The 19,270-nt window shown below is 44.8% G+C and overlaps 1 protein-coding gene across 11 annotated transcripts in view; it reads left to right on the forward strand.

Moving 5' to 3' along the window:
• LOC136333521 (protocadherin gamma-C4) overlaps nt 1-19,270 on the forward strand; it is a 172,513-nt gene that overhangs the window by 33,721 nt on the left and 119,522 nt on the right. Inside the window, exons 1-2 of one of the 11 annotated variants that reach the window (XM_066272781.1) lie at nt 231-285; nt 785-2,661. The exons of 5 other annotated variants lie outside the window; for them this stretch is intronic. In XM_066272781.1, the coding sequence (XP_066128878.1) occupies nt 1,507-2,661 (1,155 nt within the window). In that variant the 5' untranslated portion in view covers nt 231-285; nt 785-1,506. Of the gene's footprint in view, nt 1-108; nt 2,662-4,559; nt 7,143-11,467; nt 14,041-14,984; nt 17,567-19,270 lie in introns of those variants that run through there. 5 more of the 11 variants (XM_066272783.1, XM_066272764.1, XM_066272765.1 and 2 more) reach the window with 5 other exon arrangements.

Here is a 19,270-nt window from a genome sequence, read left to right on the forward strand (position 1 = left end):
GAAAATCCCCTGGGCGTCGCTGTAGGTCAAAAGAAGAGCGAGGAGATTTCTGAGACGCATTGGGGAACCTCTCAGAGGTAACTTCCTTCTCAAACCAGCCTTCCGGAGGAGGCCAGTACAGATTCGGTTACAGAAAACAAAAGCAGGAAAATTGCCCCTACCCCGGATTTTTGCTATCCACGAAGGTCTTACACCTCCCCCACGGCTAAGGGGCAGAGCAACAGCGGAGGGAGACAGAAGATGAGGCCCAGCACAGAGAGGAGCAGCCCAGCGCGGTGGCGGCAGGTATTGTTGCCCTTTCTGCTGTCTTTGTTGCGCGGGGCTCTTCCAGACCAAATCCGCTATTCAATTCCTGAGGAATTGGCCAAGAACTCGGTGGTAGGAAACCTTGCCAAGGATCTGGGGCTCAGAATCCAGGATTTGCCGGCCCGGAAGCTGCGAGTTAGCACAGAGAAGGAATATTTCACTGTAGATTCTGACAGCGGGGACTTACTAGTGAGCGACAGAATAGACCGAGAGCAGATTTGCGGGAAGAAGCCCTTGTGTATTCTGGATTTTGATGCTGTCGCTGAAAAGCCACTAAATATTTTCCATGTAGCAGTAGTAGTACAGGATATAAATGACAACATTCCCTTATTCAAACAGAGAGTGATTGACTTAAAAATTGGAGAATCCACTAAGCCAGGTAAAACATTTCCACTAGATCCGGCACTGGATTCAGATGCTGGTCCTAATTCTTTGCAAAGATACCACCTAAATGACAATAAGTACTTTGATCTCGCAGAGAAACAGACTCCAGATGGACGTAAATATCCCGAATTGATTCTGAAAAATTCTCTGGACAGAGAAGAACAGAATTTCCATCAACTGGTCCTAACAGCTGTGGACGGTGGGGACCCACCCCAAAGTGGCACCACCCAGATCCAAATCCAAGTCACCGATGCCAACGATAATCCCCCTGTGTTCAGCCAGGACGTGTATAGGGTCAGCCTGCAAGAGGGCGTTCCCCCAGGCTTCTCTGTGCTTCGAGTGGCGGCCACCGACCCAGACGAGGGCATTAACGCAGAAGTCACCTACTCCTTTCATAATGTGGACGAACAAGTGGAACAGTTGTTTAATTTAGATAAAAGAACAGGAGAAATCACGACAAAGGATAATTTTGATTTTGAAATTGCTAATAGTTACACTCTTGGTATAGAAGCGAAAGATCCTGGGGATCTGGCAGCCCACTGCAGTATCCAAGTCGAAATTCTCGATGAGAACGATTGTGCACCTGAAGTGATTGTGGCCTCAGTGTTTACTCCCCTCCCAGAGGATTCACCACCTGGAACAGTGATCGCCTTGATAAAAACAAGAGATAGAGACTCTGGAGAAAATGGAGAAGTTTACTGCCGCATATTGGGAAAGACAGACTTTACATTGAAATCTTACTCAAAGAACTATTACAAGCTAGTGACAGACGGGGCTCTGAACCGGGAGGAGATCCCGGAGTACAACGTCACTATAATGGCCACCGATAGGGGCAAACCGCCCCTCTCCTCCAGCACCACCCTCACTCTGCACATCACCGACGTCAACGACAACGCTCCGGTTTTCCAACAGTCAGCCTACCTGGTCCACGTGCCAGAAAATAACCCGCCCGGAGCCTCCATAGCGCAGGTCAGCGCCTCTGACCCCGACCTGGGACCCAACGGCCGCGTCTCCTACTCCATCGTGGCCAGCGACCTGGAGCCGCGCGCGCTGTCGTCCTACGTGTCGGTGAGCGCGCAGAGCGGGGTGGTGTTCGCGCAGCGCGCCTTCGACCACGAGCAGCTGCGCGCCTTCCAGCTGACACTGCAGGCGCGTGACCAGGGCTCGCCCGCGCTCAGCGCCAACGTCAGCCTGCGCGTGTTGGTGAGCGACTGCAACGACAACGCGCCAAGAGTGTTGTACCCGGCGCTGGGGCCCGACGGCTCTGCGCTCTTCGACACAGTGCCGCGCGCGGCCCAGCCCGGCTACCTGGTCACCAAGGTGGTGGCGGTGGATTCAGATTCGGGACACAATGCCTGGCTGTCCTACCACGTGCTGCAGGCCAGCGAGCCCGGACTGTTCAGCCTCGGGCTGCGCACGGGCGAGGTGCGCACGGCGCGAGCTTTGGGTGACAGGGACGCGGCCCGCCAGCGCCTGCTGGTCGCTGTGCGCGACGGGGGACAGCCGCCCCTCTCCGCCACCGCCACGCTACTCCTGGTCTTCGCTGACAGCTTACAGGAGGCCTTGCCGGATCTTAGCGAACATCCTACGCCCTCGGACCCCCAGGCTGAGCTGCAGTTTTACCTGGTGGTGGCCTTGGCCTTGATCTCCGTGCTCTTCCTCCTCGCGGTGATTCTGGCGGTCGCACTGCGCCTGCGACGCTCCTCCAGCCCCGCTGCTTGGGGCTGCTTCCAGCCTGGTCTCAGTTCTAAGGCTGGACCTGGGGTTCTCCCCAGTTGTAGTGAGGGAACATTGCCCTATTCCTACAATCTGTGCGTTGCCTCCCAATCAGCTAAGACAGAGTTTAATTTTCTCAACGTGACCCCGGAAGTGGCTCCCCCTCGGGATCTCCTTTGCGAAGATGCCTCTTGGGTATCAAGTGCAAATCATGAAGATGGTGAGGGTCCATTTGTCTCAGATACTATTTTAAAGGTGAGTTTAAATTTTACTCATTTTCACTTTGGTTTCGAATGTTTCTTCACAAATCACCTATCTGGGGTAGGAGTCTCCATTTCATATTTGTCTTGTGGGTTGAATTTAGGCAGTTTTCTGCCTCTAATTATAATCTTATTTAACCAAATCTTGACGTAGTTTTCTATTCAATGTGTGAGATTTATTTGTTTATAATTACAAGGCTTACCTACCTAAGATACTTCTTTCTTCCTCATCTTTACAATCCTTCCTTCTGAATATGTATTACTATTGGCATATTAAACTATTTATTTTTTATTTAAGGTTTTTATTCCTACAAGTTTAGTTTTACTTCCTCTTCAAGTTATAGTACTTCAGAATAAAAAGTTCTCCCCATCTTACTGGTTTGGGGAAACTGGGAACCAAAGAAAGGAAGAGTTTTCCCCAGTGTCATGGCTTGTCAATATCAGAGCATGGTAGGACTGACTTGAACACAAGCAATGTAAGTGTCTTTACAAGCTAAGTATTTTGGGATTCCAGATCTACTTTTTAAAGGATAGGCAAAGTTTGAGGTTTGCAGTGTCTGCTATTAAGACTGCATTTAAACCTTGGCTGGTGGCAGAGTGGATAGAGCCTCATCCAGGAGTGCCAAGGTAACAGTTTCATCTCGAGATTGCTGGCTTAATCCAATCCTGAGGTCGCCCCAGTTGGGTTCAAGCCTGGGTTAGGAAACCTAATAAATAATCAATGAATGCACAATTATGTGGAGAAATGAATTGATGCTTCTTCCTCTCTCTTTCCCTTTCTCTCTCTAAAAAAGAATGCATTTAATAATAAGAGAAATATTTCTCATGCATAATAACAAATTGCTCTTGTGAAAATTGTACATTGCAAAATTTTTGTAACCTATGCTTACATTGTGTACTTAAAACTTTATTTTTAAAATTTTTAATTTATAGAAATAGAATATCTTCATTTCCTTTCATATTTTGAGAAAGTGTCATTAAGTAAAATTTGCTTCTCTCATTTAATGGACTTTCTGAAATGTCCTTTTTTTTAGTCGTGAGGTTTTTCTTTTTCTGCTACCATATAAAAGTGATAACATTAAACATCTGTTTAAACAAAGGAAGTTAACTGGCTGCCTGCTCACTGCTAAGTTATAGAAATGTATTTCTGCAGGGATGATGAACCCTTTCCTCTGTAGTCTCTGTATGGCTTTCCTCCCAAGAGTCTGTCACTGTATAATGTCTAACTCCAATTTAGACATAGTAATAGAAAAAAATATAAGTAATGCATAACTAACCCAACTCAAACTTTCAGTCTACTATAGTATAGCCGCCATTTCTAGGATGGAAAAACTGGAAACTTTCCAAAGACCTCACAAGTAATGAGATGGTTCCTTAATTCCTCCTGCATATGACAGCTAATACAAGTTGCATTACTCAGTAGGCCTTTTTACAAAGGTGCATTGAGAGCTAGACCTGTTTCCTTGGCATTCTTCTGTACAAATGGTCATGTTTTCACAAATATATTAATAAAAAGATGAACTCTTAAAAACCTACAAAAGCAAGAATTACAATGCTCTAATGTAATGGATTCAGTATAGGTAAGAGGTAAGTAAAGGACATAGGTTCAACAGCACATTAAATAAAACGTTTCTAAAGAAGTAAAAATTTTTACTAATTATATTGATCTCTTGGTTGTGAAAGTCTTGCTATTTTGGAATTAAATCTTGAATATAAACAATGTCACACAGTAATACTTAAAGGGAACAGCAAAATTATTAGAAATAAAATATAATTAAACCTTGATGAAATAAAAACAGAATTGATGTAGTAACTGATTAGGACTCTGAGCGTCGCTGTTCACCAAAGTGGGGAAGAAGCTGCTAGTAAAATGCGACCCGACTCTCTGCTCCTTCCGCACTGAACACGCACAGACCGGACAAGGTCCAGGAAAACGCTTTCCACCCGCACCCCTCTCCCATTTCCAACAAAGAATGTGTACCCTTTGGCTTTAAAGAAATAAGGAAACAGCGGGCTGGAACCAAGACTAAAAGAAAACTGGTCGGAGAGAAGACAATGGCGGATCCACTGAAGGGTTGGGGCTGCAGAGAGCTGCTCTTGCTCTTCCTGTTCCTGGGGACGCAGAGGGGAACCAGGGCTGGGCAGATCCGCTACTCATTGCGTGAGGAGCTGGACAAAGGCTCCTTCGTGGGCAACATCGCCAAGGACTTGGGGCTGGAGCCCCGGGAGCTGGCGGAGCGCGGAGTCCGCATCGTCTCCAGAGGTAGGACGCAGCTTTTCGCGCTGAACCCGGGAAGTGGCAGCTTGGTCACCGCGGGGAGGATAGACAGGGAGGAGCTCTGCGCTCAGAGCGCGCAGTGTTTGGTGAGTTTTAATATCTTGGTTGAGAATAAAATGAAAATTTATGGAATAGAAGTAGAAATAATCGATATTAATGATAACTTCCCGCGTTTCCGCGATGAGGAAGTAAAAGTAAAAGTTAATGAAAATGCGGCCACAGGGACACGGTTAGTGCTTCCCTTTGCTCGAGATGCGGATGTGGGCGTGAACTCCCTCCAGAGATACCAGCTCAGCTCCAATATGCACTTCTCTCTGGATGAGAAAAGTGGAAGTGATGGACAAAAGTATCCAGAACTGGTCCTGGACCAGCCCTTGGACCGGGAGAAAGTGGCTGTTCACGACCTCCTCCTCACAGCTTTAGATGGCGGAGATCCCGTACTCTCTAGCACTACGCACATCCGCGTGATGGTCCTGGACGCAAACGATAACGCGCCCCAGTTCACGCGATCAGAGTATAGAGTGAGTGTTCCAGAAAGCATACCTGTGGGCACTCGGCTGCTCACACTAACTGCCACAGATCCAGATGAGGGAATAAACGGAAAATTGACCTACTCTTTTCGCAATGAAGAGGACAAAATTTCACAGACTTTCCAACTTGATTCCAACCTGGGTGAAATTTCAACAGTGCAATCACTGGATTATGAAGAATCCAGATTCTACCTCATGGAAGTGGTAGCTCAGGATGGAGGTGCTCTTCTTGCCAGTGCTAATGTGGTGGTCACAGTACAGGACGTGAATGACAATGTCCCAGAAATGATTCTCACCTCTCTTGCCAGTTCTGTCTCTGAAGATTGTCCTTCTGGAACTGTAATTGCGCTGTTTAGCGTACATGATGGTGATTCTGGAGAGAATGGGGAGATAGCATGTTCTATCTCTAGGAACTTGCCCTTTAAATTGGAAAAGTCAGTTGATAATTACTACCACTTATTGACAACGAGAACCCTGGATAGAGAAGATATCTCAGATTATAACATTACAATAACTGTTATTGACCGCGGAAACCCACCCTTGTCTTCAGAAAACCACATTTCCTTGAAAGTGGCAGACATCAATGACAATCCTCCCAGCTTCCCTCACACCTCATACTCCACCTACATCCCAGAAAACAATCCTAGAGGCATCTCAATCTTCTCTGTGACCGCCCTTGACCCTGACAGTGGCAAGAATGCCCAGGTCACTTATTCTCTGGCCAAGGACACGTTTCAAGGGACATCTCTCTCCTCCTATGTCTCCATAAACTCTGACACTGGCGTTCTATATGCATTGGGCTCTTTTGACTATGAGCAAGTTAGAGATCTGCAGCTGTGGGTGACAGCCAGCGACAGCGGAGACCCTCCACTTAGCAGTAACGTGTCCCTAAGCCTGTTTGTGCTGGACCAGAACGACAATACTCCTGAAATCCTGTACCCCACACTGCCTACTGATGGTTCCACTGGTGTGGAGCTGGCACCGCGCTCCGCAGAGCTTGGCTATCTGGTGACCAAGGTGGTCGCGGTGGACAGAGACTCAGGCCAGAACGCCTGGCTGTCCTACCGCCTGCTCAAGGCCAGCGAGCCAGGGCTCTTCGCGGTGGGGCTGCACACGGGCGAGGTGCGCACTGCGCGGGCCCTGCTGGACAGAGATGCGCTCAAGCAGAGCCTGGTGGTGGCGGTCCAGGACCACGGCCAGCCCCCTCTCTCAGCCACCGTCACGCTCACTGTGGCTGTGGCGGACAGCATCCCAGACGTCCTGGCTGACCTAAGCAGCCTTGAGTCTCCCGCCAACCACGATGACTCCAGCCTCACGTTGTACCTGGTGGTGGCGGTGGCTGCCGTCTCCTGCGTCTTTCTGGCCTTCGTCATTGTGCTGCTGGCATTAAAACTTCGGCGCTGGCACACTTCACGTCTGCTCCAGGCTTCAGGAGGAGGATTGGCAAGCGTTCCTGCCTCACACTTTGTGGGCGTCGACGGGGTGCGGGCGTTTTTGCAGACCTATTCCCACGAGGTCTCCCTCACCGCGGACTCGGGGAAGAGTCACCTGATCTTCCCGCAGCCCAACTACGCAGACACGCTCATCAGCCAGGAGAGCTGTGAGAAAAGTGAACCTCTTTTGATATCTGAGAAGATAAATGCAAACGAAGAACTAGAAGTTGTTCAGGTGAGTTTTATTTTACTGTAGAGATGCTTGGAACATTTTCTTCACTTGTTTCCTCAATTATTTTTCTTCCACATTCAAATAGGTTAATTATGTAAATAGTGAACTGTTATTTGCTTTATTTAGAGATTAGTTTAATTGAATTTGAAAATTGATGCTTCCTCCATTTATTTTCAAATTAGAGTTTGAGTACAGTGTCTTGTTTTTTCAATAGGTGAATATTTTAGAAAATCTAATTGATAGCCACAGACTTAAATGAAATGAGCACTTTATTATTATTATTATTATTTTGTATTTTTCTGAAGCTGGAAACGGGGAGAGACAGTCAGACAGACTCCCGCATGCGCCCGACTGGGATCCACCTGGCACGCCCACCAGGGGGCGATGCTCTGCCCATCCAGGGCGTCGCTCTGCCACGACCAGAGCCACTCTAGTGCCTGGGGCAGAGGCCAAGGAGCCATCCCCAGTGCCCAGGCTATCTTTGCTCCAATGGAACCTTGGCTGCAGGAGGGGAAGAGAGAGACAGAGAGGAAGAAGGGGGTGGGGGTGGAGAAGCAAATGGGCGCTTCTCCTGTGTGCCCTGGCCAGGAATCGAACCCTGGTCCCCCACACGCCAGGCCGACGCTCTACCGCTGAGCCAACCGGCCAGGGCCCACTTTATTATTTTTAAACAAGTATTTTAAAGTGGTTAAATATAATCACTTTACCCAGACTTTCTTGTAGTCAGAACTGTTATTATCTTAATAGATTAGTTGTTTAATTAGTCCAAATTGTTAGATGTAATGTTTTCTTTTAAATATTTACCTAAACACCAATAGCAAATGTTTCAGAAAGGATATTGTGTAATGTTGCCATTTTAGTATATCTTTTGTTTGCATGAGGAAATAATTTACATATTTGGATAAATCACTGGAAAGATACAGAAAAATTATTCATGAGAACTATTAGAAAAACATTCTGCCATTCTGAAATATGGACAGTTTGGGATACACCATGAAATTATTAGATATGTGTGTTTGTTGGGAGAAGAAATTAGTGAGGAGCCTTAGAATTGTGTTTTATTCTGTGATGTATTTTTAAATCTCCAAGATTTAGATACTGCTACATTTATTAAGTTCAAATATGCCACCACACACCCAGCATCTTCCAGTTATGGGTAACCCTTTCACTTTTCAGAATCAGTGTCTACCTGAATGTTTGCATACAATTCTGCTTTATTATGAGAGTCTAAGATTTGTGTTTGGAAACTCAATTCAACTTTAAAATGGTTTCAGAATTTAAACTTATTTTCTAAAGGCTGTGTTTATCTTAAATTAATAAATTTTTTGTAATACAATGCTAGTCTATGGGTCTCAAATTTCATGAGTATATGGAAGAACTATCCTATTCATTTTTGGCATCTGATTTACTAAAGATGATTTTCAGAATCTTCTCTTTAAAAGAATTTTTAATATTTTAAATTTTATGCTTTCAACAACTTGAACATCAGCTGAAAAGTATGATTAATAGGGGGATGGCAATAAAATATTAATGGGAATGGGACAAAAGGCTACATTACTCAACCACATGAAAGGTTTATTGAAACATTTAGGAATCTAGGACCACTTGATTTTTATTTTTAAAATACTTTTTAAACATTTAGCTGAAGGGATCCAATTACATTTATATATGGACAATTCTGACCTTAATGTAAAATGTACAAACCTGGAAACACTGAGGTTGCCGGTTCAAAATCCTGGCTTGCCTGGTCAAGGCACATATGGGAGTTGATGCTTCCTGCTCCTCCCCCTTCTCTCTCTCTCTCTCTCTCTCTCCCCCCTTCTCTCTTCTCTAAAATGAATAAATAAATTAAAAAAAATGTACAGACACACTGAATAGTGAATACATCCAAAGACTAACAAGAAAATCTGTATGATAGATACTGATACCATTCACTTTTACATAAAAACTCACTTTTTTTTTTTTTTTGGATTTTTCTGAAGCTGGAAAAGGGGAGGTAGTCAGACAGACTCCAGCATGCGCCCGACTGGGATCCACCCAGCACGCCCACCAGGGGGTGATGCTCTGCCCATCCGGGGCATCGCGTTGTTGCGACCAGAGCCACTCTAGCGCCTGGGGCAGAGGCCAAGGAGCCATCCCCAGCACCCGGGCCATTTTTTGCTCCAATGGAGCCTCAGCTGTGGGAGGGAAAGAGAGAGACAGAGAGGAAGGAGAGGGTGAGGGGTGGAGAAGCAGATGGGCGCCTCTCCTGTGTGCCCTGGCCGGGAATCCAACCCGGGACTTCCGCAGGCCAGGCCAACGCTCTACCACTGAACCAACCGGCCAGGGCCATAAAAACTCACTTTTGCATTATTTTTAAAAGAAAAGGTGATAGATTTGGTACCTGTCTTATGTTACCTATTTTATGCAATGGAAAAAAATACCTTTAACCCTCTATAGAATTGATAAACTTCAACAGACTTTAGATTGGTGTTTGGAAAACCAATTCAACTTTTAAATGGTTTCAAATTTTAAAATTCATTCCTCAGGGGCTGTGCTTATCTTAATAGATTTTTTAAATAAAATTATGGTCTATAGGTCTTAAATTTTATGAGTATATATCATGTATACTTTACATAATAAAATGTTTGATTCACACACTCTGAATGTATATATTATATATATTCTTTTAAATGTTTGAATCTTTAAGTTTCATATGTGTTATGAAAAGATAACTTTCCTGTATAATTGAAGTGTTCACAGGGTAGTAGAAAGACACTTGCTCAGTCATGTTTTGGAACAAAGTCTTGAATTGGTAGTGTCTTTTATATTAGTGTAAAGATGCCAATGAGTTTCTGTCTAGAATCCTTAACACAATGAGCAGTTTATTTATTTTAGTAAAAGGAGCTAGGAGCAGGAAGCATCAACTTGCAGCAGTTACTTCTTGCATGTGCCTTGACCAGGCAAGCCCAGGGCTTCAAACAGGTGACTTCAACATTCTAGGTCGATGCTTTATCCACTGCACCAGCACAGGTCAGGCACAATGAGTAGTTTAAGATGCTCTAATACTATTTTACTGTAAATTCAACATTGCTACACACCTGTCAAATTTTGGGATGACAATACATTATGTAGGTTTAAAACACTATTTCTTTATGGATATTTCTAGTTTGAAAATAAAATGGAGAGTGAAAATCACCTATCAGGATTGTAGAAATTGGCATGCTTATTGACAAAAACATTGTCAATAACAAAGGGTTAGAATAATCAGTATAATCTGGGGACCAAGGAAAAGTGGACAACATAGATTACTCTTTTGGGGACATATTATCATAAGGACTCATACTTCACCTTCATGATAAACAAAACTCACCACTGTTAAGCTACTTGAAAAGAAACAATGTAATTAAAGATGATGGTAATGTTTTGTGGAAAAATGAGTAGAATACTTTTTTTAATTCTTGCATTAACCAGAGAGAGGGGGAATAGAGGGGGAAGAAAGAGAAAAAAAGAGAGAAGCATCAATCCATTGTTTCACTTGGTTGTTTCATTTGATTTTACACTCATTAGTTGATTCTTGCTTCTTAAATAATCCCTGACCCATGATCAAACCAGCAACCTTAGCATGCCAGAATGACGATCTATCCACTGAACCACTCAAGCAGTGCAAGTAGAATAATTTTTAAATTGTAGTCATTTAATTAAAAGTAGGCACTTGGAAACTAAGGAAAATAGAGTATCTTGCTTCTTACCATATTGTATTTTGTAAGGACAACCACTCTCCTTGATATCTATTAATTATTTTGGGAAGAAGATGATAAAATAGAAGAAAGTGGAACAGAATAAAACCAAAGGCTATGAGATTTATTACTTTTACAAGTTAGAAAAAAAGAAAATAGAGTGGAATAATAATACATATCAAGTTGTTATTTTAAGAATTTACTCATTACACCTTCTGACATCACCAACACTGTCCATCATTTGTATTACTTTCTATATATTATTTTATTTGCTCCTCAAGTCTACTAAGGTAAGCAATGAAGTTGTTATTATGACCATTTTATGACAGTGGAAACTAAAGCACCACTATGCCAATAAATAGTTTCAGCAAGGTACCTCTGCTCTTTGATGAGTAAAATAATCACTTGATTTGGACGAATAAAGTTCACATTCAAAGAAATGGCAGTCAGATAGAAGGTATAGTAAATGTTTAAAATGCTATATCCTTGTTAAATGGGAAGAAATAGGAATCATAAGAGTACGACTGCAGTTCTGAAGCCGAGACGCAGGGTGCCGCTGTCGGCTAGTACTGAGCGAAGTGGCAGCTCCTGCTGCAAACCAGTCGCCATCAGACCGCGGAATCGGGAGAACGGTGCAATCTCTCTCCGGCTCTCTGCGGAGGAGTTATCTATCCGAGAACCTGTGTGCTAAGACAAATCAAGGAATCGCTCTTGCTGAGAGAATTCTTCAGAATCAGTAAGGCAAAGGCTCAGAAAGCGGAATGGGAAACCGCTGGGGTCCGCAGAGCCCGGCTGGGCGGAGGCGAATGCCTTTTCTCCTCCTTCTGCCTTTGTTCTGCCCGGCGCTCTCAGAGCCGATCCGCTACACTATTCCGGAGGAGCTGGCCAGGAACTCGCTGGTGGGGAAACTGGCCAAGGATCTGGGACTTGGCGTTGGAGATTTGCCTACTCGGAACCTGAGGGTTAATGCCGAGAAGCCATTCTTTACAGTGAGCAGCGAGAACGGGGACTTACTTGTGAACGACCGTATAGACAGAGAGCAGATTTGTGGCAAGAAGTTGACGTGTGTTCTGGAATTTGAAATGGTTGCTGAAAAACCTTTGAACTTTTTTCATATTGCTGTGGTGATTCAGGATGTCAACGACAATCCACCGACCTTCAACCAAAATATCACTGAATTGGAAATCAGTGAACTGGCCCTAACTGGAGCCACCTTTGCCTTGGAATCCGCACAAGACTTAGATGTAGGGGTCAACTCCCTGCAGCACTACTACCTCAGCCCCGACCCACATTTCTCTTTGATCCAGAAAGAGAACCCTGATGGCAGTAGGTACCCAGAACTGGTAGTGAAAGCTCCCCTGGACAGGGAAGAGCAGTCCTGCCACCACCTGGTCCTCACTGCTGTGGATGGGGGTGAGCCTGCCAGAAGCTGCACTACCCAGATCAAGGTGGTTGTGGCAGATGCAAATGATAATCCCCCAGTGTTCACCCAGGACGTGTACAGGGTCAGTGTTCCAGAGAACCTGCCAGTTGGCTCCTCTGTGCTAAGAGTGTTGGCCACTGACTTGGATGAGGGCATCAATGCCGAGATCACCTACGCTATCATCAACGTTGATAAGGCAGTGAGACAACTGTTCAAGCTGAACAGTAAAACGGGGGAACTCTACACTTGGGGAGGACTTGACTTTGAAGAGAGAGAGCACTACACAATTGGCGTAGAAGCAAAGGATGGTGGACGTCACACAGCACATTGTAAAATACAAATAGATATATTGGATGAAAATGACAATGCTCCTGAGATAACACTGGATTCTGAATCCAAACATATACAAGAAGATGTAGAGCTGGGAACTGTTGTTGCGCTCATCAAAACACACGATCTGGATTCTGGATTTAATGGGGAAATCTTATGCCAACTAAATGGCAATTTTCCATTTAAAATAGTTCAAGATACAAAAAACACATACAAGTTGGTGACAGATGGAGCCCTAGATCGAGAGCAGACTCCGGAATACAACATCACCATTACAGCCACCGACAAGGGCAAACCTCCACTCTCCTCCAACAGAAGTGTCACCTTGAACGTCGCTGATGTCAACGACAATACTCCGATTTTCCACCAGGCCTCGTATGTGATCCACGTAGCAGAAAATAACCCACCCGGTGTTTCCATAGCGCAAGTCAGTGCCTCCGACCCCGACCTGGGACCCAACGGCCGCGTCTCCTACTCCATTGTGGCCAGCGACCTGGAGTCGCGCTCGCTGTCGTCCTACGTGTCGGTGAGCGCGCAAAGCGGGGTGGTGTTCGCGCAGCGCGCCTTCGACCACGAGCAGCTGCGCGCCTTCCAGCTGACGCTGCAGGCGCGTGACCAGGGCTCGCCCACGCTCAGCGCCAACGTCAGCCTGCGCGTGTTAGTGGACGACCGCAACGACAACGCACCAAAGGTGCTGTACCCGGCGCTGGGGCCCGATAGCTCTGCGCTCTTCGACACAGTGCCGCGCGCGGCGCAGCCCGGCTACTTGGTCACCAAGGTGGTGGCGGTGGATGCAGATTCGGGACACAACGCCTGGCTGTCCTACCACGTGCTGCAGGCCAGCGAGCCCGGACTGTTCAGCCTTGGGCTGCGCACGGGCGAGGTGCGCACAGTGCGTGCCTTGGGTGACAAGGACACAGTCCGCCAGCGCCTGCTGGTCGCTGTGCGCGACGGGGGACAACCATCCCTCTCGGCCACTGTCACGTTGCATCTGATCTTCGCTGACAACCTTCAGGAGGTACTGCCAGACCTCAACGTCCGTCCTACGCCCTCTGATCCTCAGACTGAGCTGCAATTTTACCTGGTGGTGGCCTTGGCCTTGATCTCCGTGCTCTTTCTCCTGGCAGTGATTTTGGCGGTGACCGTGAGCCTGCGACGTTCTTTCAGCCCCGCTACCTGGGGTTGTTTTCAGACTACTATCTGCTCCAAGACTGGACCTGGGGTTTCCCCCAACTACTGCGAAAGAACTTTACCCTATTCCTACAATCTTTGTGCTGCCTCACATTCCTCAAAGACTGAGTTTAAATTTCTAAATATAAACTCTGAAAATGCTCCACCAAACGATCTTCTATGCAATGAAGACTCTTGGTTTGAAAATATCAGTAATGACAATCCCAAAGTGACTTCTGAGTCAGTCAGCTTGCAACAGGTAAGTTACTTCAAAACCCTTTTCTCCCATAAGTGTAATTAGGTTTCAGTTCATTATTTTAGAGGTAAAAAAAGGCTATCTATATCTTGATTTTTGTGTTTCATTGATTTTGGGGGGCATGCAATGTAGATGTTAGAAGTTCTTTGTTCACTTATCTGTGTTGCAGTTGTTCTTTCATACAAAGTCATCTTGTAATGGTCTTGAAATTTTTGTTAATCTTAAAACAATATATCCTGAATCATTTTTATTGCATTAATTCCTCACACTCTCATTGTGAAACACATTATCTATATATGGTTAAACATAAATCTAGACAATTAAGTGGTTTTCTTAGTTTCAGTGAAGACAATCCTAAACTCTAGTATATATATATAATACATACCTAAAAATATTTTAATTGTAGCCCATGTATTTTTACTTTATTTGAATGTTTTAAAATGTATGCACTGGTATTGGCTAAATTAGGGCAATTCTTAATCTGTATGTTAATTAAAATATATAATGAAATTTAAAATGACAACACTTAGCTGGCACTAAGTGGCTTGGTTCAAACATGTTTGTGATTGTTGGTTCTCTTATTGAAAATAGGACAAATATAAATGATGGTGTGGTGGGGTTAATTCAAGATTTACAGAAAAGTGTAATATTTTTGTTCTCTAAGGCCATAGGAGATATTGCCACAAAAATGAATGGTAAATTCCAGGGAATATATAAAACTATTTAAATAGGCTCTTTTATTTTCCAAATGCTTCTTATTCTTGGGGAGAGAAATTTTATGAGTGATATCTATGCAAATTTAGCAGAAATAAGATCCTCTGTAAGATGGTTTCACAAAAATAGTGCAGTATTAAGTTAGGACTCTAAGCGTCGCTGTTCACTAACCTGGAAAGCAATGAGAACTCGAGTTATATCCTTTAAGCACAAAGCAGATCAGACACAAAACTGCAGCTGCGCAAAAATTCTGACCTTAAACGCTTCTCATTGGACTTCTGCTTGTTTATGGACCTTGAACTCTAAATTCTGAGGAGTCCAAGAGCGATGCGAACCTCTTCCCTCTACTCATAATCACAGGGAAGTCCATAAGGAGTCAGTAATGGCAGCTCTGCAAAGGAGCCAGCGTCACAGCGGCTTAGTTCTGCCGTTTATGCTCCTGGGAACGCTGTGGGGGGCCGGGGCTCGAGCTGGGCCAATCCATTACTCCATTCCTGAGGAGCTGGACAAAGGCTCCTTTGTGGGCAGCATTGCCAAAGATCTCGGGCTGGAGCCCCAGGAGCTGATGGAGCGCGGAGTCCGCATCGTCTCCAGAGGTAGGACACAGCTCTTCGCGCTGAACCCGGGAAGTGGCAGCTTGGTCACCGCAGGAAGGATAGACAGGGAGGAGCTCTGCGCTCAGAGTCCGCGGTGCCTGGTAAGTTTTAACATCCTCGTTGAGGACAAACTGAATCTTTATCCCGTAGAAGTGGAAATAGTGGACATTAATGACAACATACCCCGATTCTTTAAGGAAGAATTGGAAGTAAAAATTCTCGAAAATGCGGCCCCATCCTCTCGTTTTCCATTAATGGAGGTCTCTGACCCGGATGTGGGAATAAACTCTCTTCAGGGCTTCAAGCTCAGCGGGAATAGTCACTTTTCGGTGGATGTGTCAAGTGAAGCCAATGGGCCCAAATATCCGGAGCTGGTGCTGGAGCGCGCTCTGGACCGGGAGGGAGAGTCCATTCACCACTTGGTTCTTACTGCCATGGATGGCGGTGACCCTGTCCGTTCAGGCGTGGCGCGCATTCTGGTAACTGTCCTAGATGCGAATGACAATGCTCCAGTGTTTACTCAGCCTGTCTACCTCGTGAGTGTTCCTGAGAATCTGCCAGTAGGTACGCCAGTGTTGTCGGTAACTGCCACCGACCAGGATGAAGGAGTCCACGCAGAAGTAACGTATTCCTTTCTGAGGGTAACAGAAAAGATCTCAAAGATTTTCTGCTTAAATGTTTTTACTGGAGAAATATCAACTTCTGCAAATCTAGATTATGAGGACGCCAGTTTTTATGAGCTAGATGTTGAAGCCCGGGATCGGCCAGGTCTACAAGACAGAGCAAAAGTTTTAATAACTGTCTTGGATGTGAATGACAATGTACCAGAGGTGGTAGTCACATCTGGAAGCAAGTCAATTGCTGAAAGTGCGCCTCCAGGAACAGTAATCGCTCTTTTTCAAGTATACGATCGTGACTCTGGACTGAATGGCCTGGTAACATGTTCTATCTCAAGAAATCTGCCATTTGAGTTGGAAAAATCCATAGACAATTATTATCGATTACTGACCAATACAGTTCTAGATCGAGAACAGATAGCTCTGTACAACATAACTGTGACAGCCACAGACAAAGGAGTGCCACCTCTGTCTACAAAAACGGTCATCTCCCTAAATGTGGCAGACACCAACGACAACCCACCTTCCTTTCCCCACTCGTCCTACTCTATCTATGTCCCTGAGAACAACCCCAGAGGTGCCTCCATCTTCTCTGTGACTGCACACGACCCTGACAGTGGTGAGAATGCCCAGGTCGCCTACTCCCTGGATGCAGACACCATTCAGGGTGTGCCTCTATCCTCCTATGTCTCCATCAATTCTGACACTGGCGTCCTGTATGCATTGCACTCCTTCGACTATGAGCAGTTCCGTGACTTGCAACTGAGAGTGACTGCACATGATAGCGGGGACCCACCACTCAGCAGCAATGTGTCACTGAGTCTGTACGTGCTGGACCAGAATGACAATGCACCGGAGATCCTGTACCCCACCATCCCCACTGACGGTTCCACGGGTGTGGAACTGGCACCCCGCTCCGCAGAACCCGGCTACCTGGTGACTAAGGTGGTCGCGGTGGACAGAGACTCAGGCCAGAACGCCTGGCTGTCCTACCGCCTGCTCAAGGCCAGCGAGCCAGGGCTCTTCGCGGTGGGGCTGCACACGGGCGAGGTGCGCACTGCGCGGGCCCTGCTGGACAGAGATGCGCTCAAGCAGAGCCTGGTGGTGGCGGTCCAGGACCACGGCCAGCCCCCTCTCTCGGCCACCGTCACCCTCACCGTGGCTGTGGCCGACAGTATCCCAGATGTCCTGGCTGACTTGGGCAGCCTCGAACCCTCCGCCAACCCTAACGCTTCAGACCTTACGCTGTACCTGGTGGTGGCAGTGGCCGCGGTCTCTTGCGTCTTTCTGGCCTTTGTCATCGTGCTGCTGGCGCTCAGGCTGAGGCGCTGGTACACGTCGCGTCTGCTCCAGGCTTCAGGAGGAGGGGGATTGGCGGGCTTGCCTGCCTCGCACTTTGTGGGCGTGGAGGGGGTGCAGGCTTTCCTGCAGACCTATTCCCACGAGGTCTCCCTCACCGCGGACTCGGGGAAGAGTCACCTGATCTTCCCGCAGCCCAACTATGCGGACACGCTTATCTGCCGCCAGAGCTCTGAGAAAAGCGAGCCTCTTTTGATTAAGGAAGACTCAGGTTTTTGTAAAGAGGAAGACTCCCTTGTTCAGGTGAGAGTATTACTTTTATTGGTTTTATTTGAACAGAAAAATTTAAAATTCTCTTGATCAGTGCTTAAGTTTTCTTAGTGTTTTTGCCCTGATTCATATAATTTTGAGATTTTTCTTTATCAATACAGCTCTATTAAATCGTAGTTTTCTCAAATTTTGCCAAAATAGTCTTTATGATGCATACTCTAGGTTTTGTTTTTATTTCTTCTTGTTTTGTCTTTGTTTTTTATTTTGCTTCTCTTGGCAAGCTCTTTGTGTCTGTGATCACATACATCTTATTTCTTAGGTTTTCCCTACATTATGTGAAATTTCTTAGATTCTTTTTCTAAATGTGAAAAAAACTGAATTGCGATCTCTGTTAAAGAAAGTAAATATTTTGGTTTTCTCACAGTTTTAATTAATAGCAAGTGTTTTCTGAAAGTATGGACATCTGTGAGGGACATTTTTCCCTTTACTACTTAGGAATCATAAGTTATTTATATACACCCTGGCTGGCTAGCTCTGATGGTTAGAGCATCTTCCTGCTACACAAAGGTTGCCAGTTTAAACCCTGGTAAGGGCACATATGAGGACAAATTGATGTTTCTCTCTCATCCTCTCCTCCTAAATTCAATAAAAATAAAAAATTAAAATTATTTATGTAAAAGACTGAAGTAATTAGTAAAACTTGATCTTTGATGTTTGAAAATCTGAATAATATCCCTGAAACTATGTTAGTCTTTTGGGGCCAGTCATAATATCTGTAGTCCTCAAATTGTAACCTCAATTTCAAAGACTTGCCTTACCTACCTCACAAAATTATGAGGACATGAAATATAATACAATAACTACATTTAAAAACTTCAAATTATAAAGCTGATAGTGAACATTTGTTGACCTCAGCATTATTATAGTTACTGGATTGATAACAGATAAATATAAACATTTGATGCTGTATGCCTACTACAGTGTCTTCTGTAACATGTGTGCCTAAGAGTATTTAAAAATAAAAATTATCTTTAAAATATGCTCATTAGGCCTTGGATGGATAGCTTGGTTGGTTAGAGCATTGTTCCAAAGAACTGAGGTTGGCAATTTGATCCCCCGTCAGGGCACATATAGGAAATTGATGTTCCTGTCTCTCTCTCTCTCTGACCCCTTCCTCTCTCTCTAAAATAAATAAATAAATTTTAAAAAGAAAAAGAAAGAAAGAAAGAAAATATGTGCATTAGTGTTCACTTACAGGATATATCTCTAAAAAGAGAGGAGTTACTAGAGAATAGGAGAATGAAGACTTAATCATGTTCAAATAAGAGTTTAAATAATTAGCATACTTAACCCAGATTAAATAAGGGTCTGTCATGTAGGAACTCTATTCAAATATTTAAGGAAAGAAGGGTTGTCATTTGGAAGAATAGTCTATTTCATTGTATACCAAAGGTGTGATTGAAATTATGGTTTGATAAGTGTGTGGGGGGGGGCAAGGTTTTGAGATGTCAAAGCTGCTTATCAGAAAATGAATTGCTAAGAAGGTAGAAGATTCTATTATTGGCACTCTTCAAAGGTAAGTTGATGGCCATAGAATTAATAAAATACCAGGTATAATATAATTATATAACTTGTTGAACTACATGATAGACAAGTTCTTCTCCAATTCTGAGCTGGAGGATTCTATGATCTGATAAATAATAAATTGGTCACTTGTGCATCTAAAATAAACAATTG

The sequence above is a fragment of the Saccopteryx bilineata genome, chromosome 4 (assembly GCF_036850765.1).
Source record: "Saccopteryx bilineata isolate mSacBil1 chromosome 4, mSacBil1_pri_phased_curated, whole genome shotgun sequence".
Lineage (NCBI taxonomy): Eukaryota > Metazoa > Chordata > Mammalia > Chiroptera > Emballonuridae > Saccopteryx > Saccopteryx bilineata.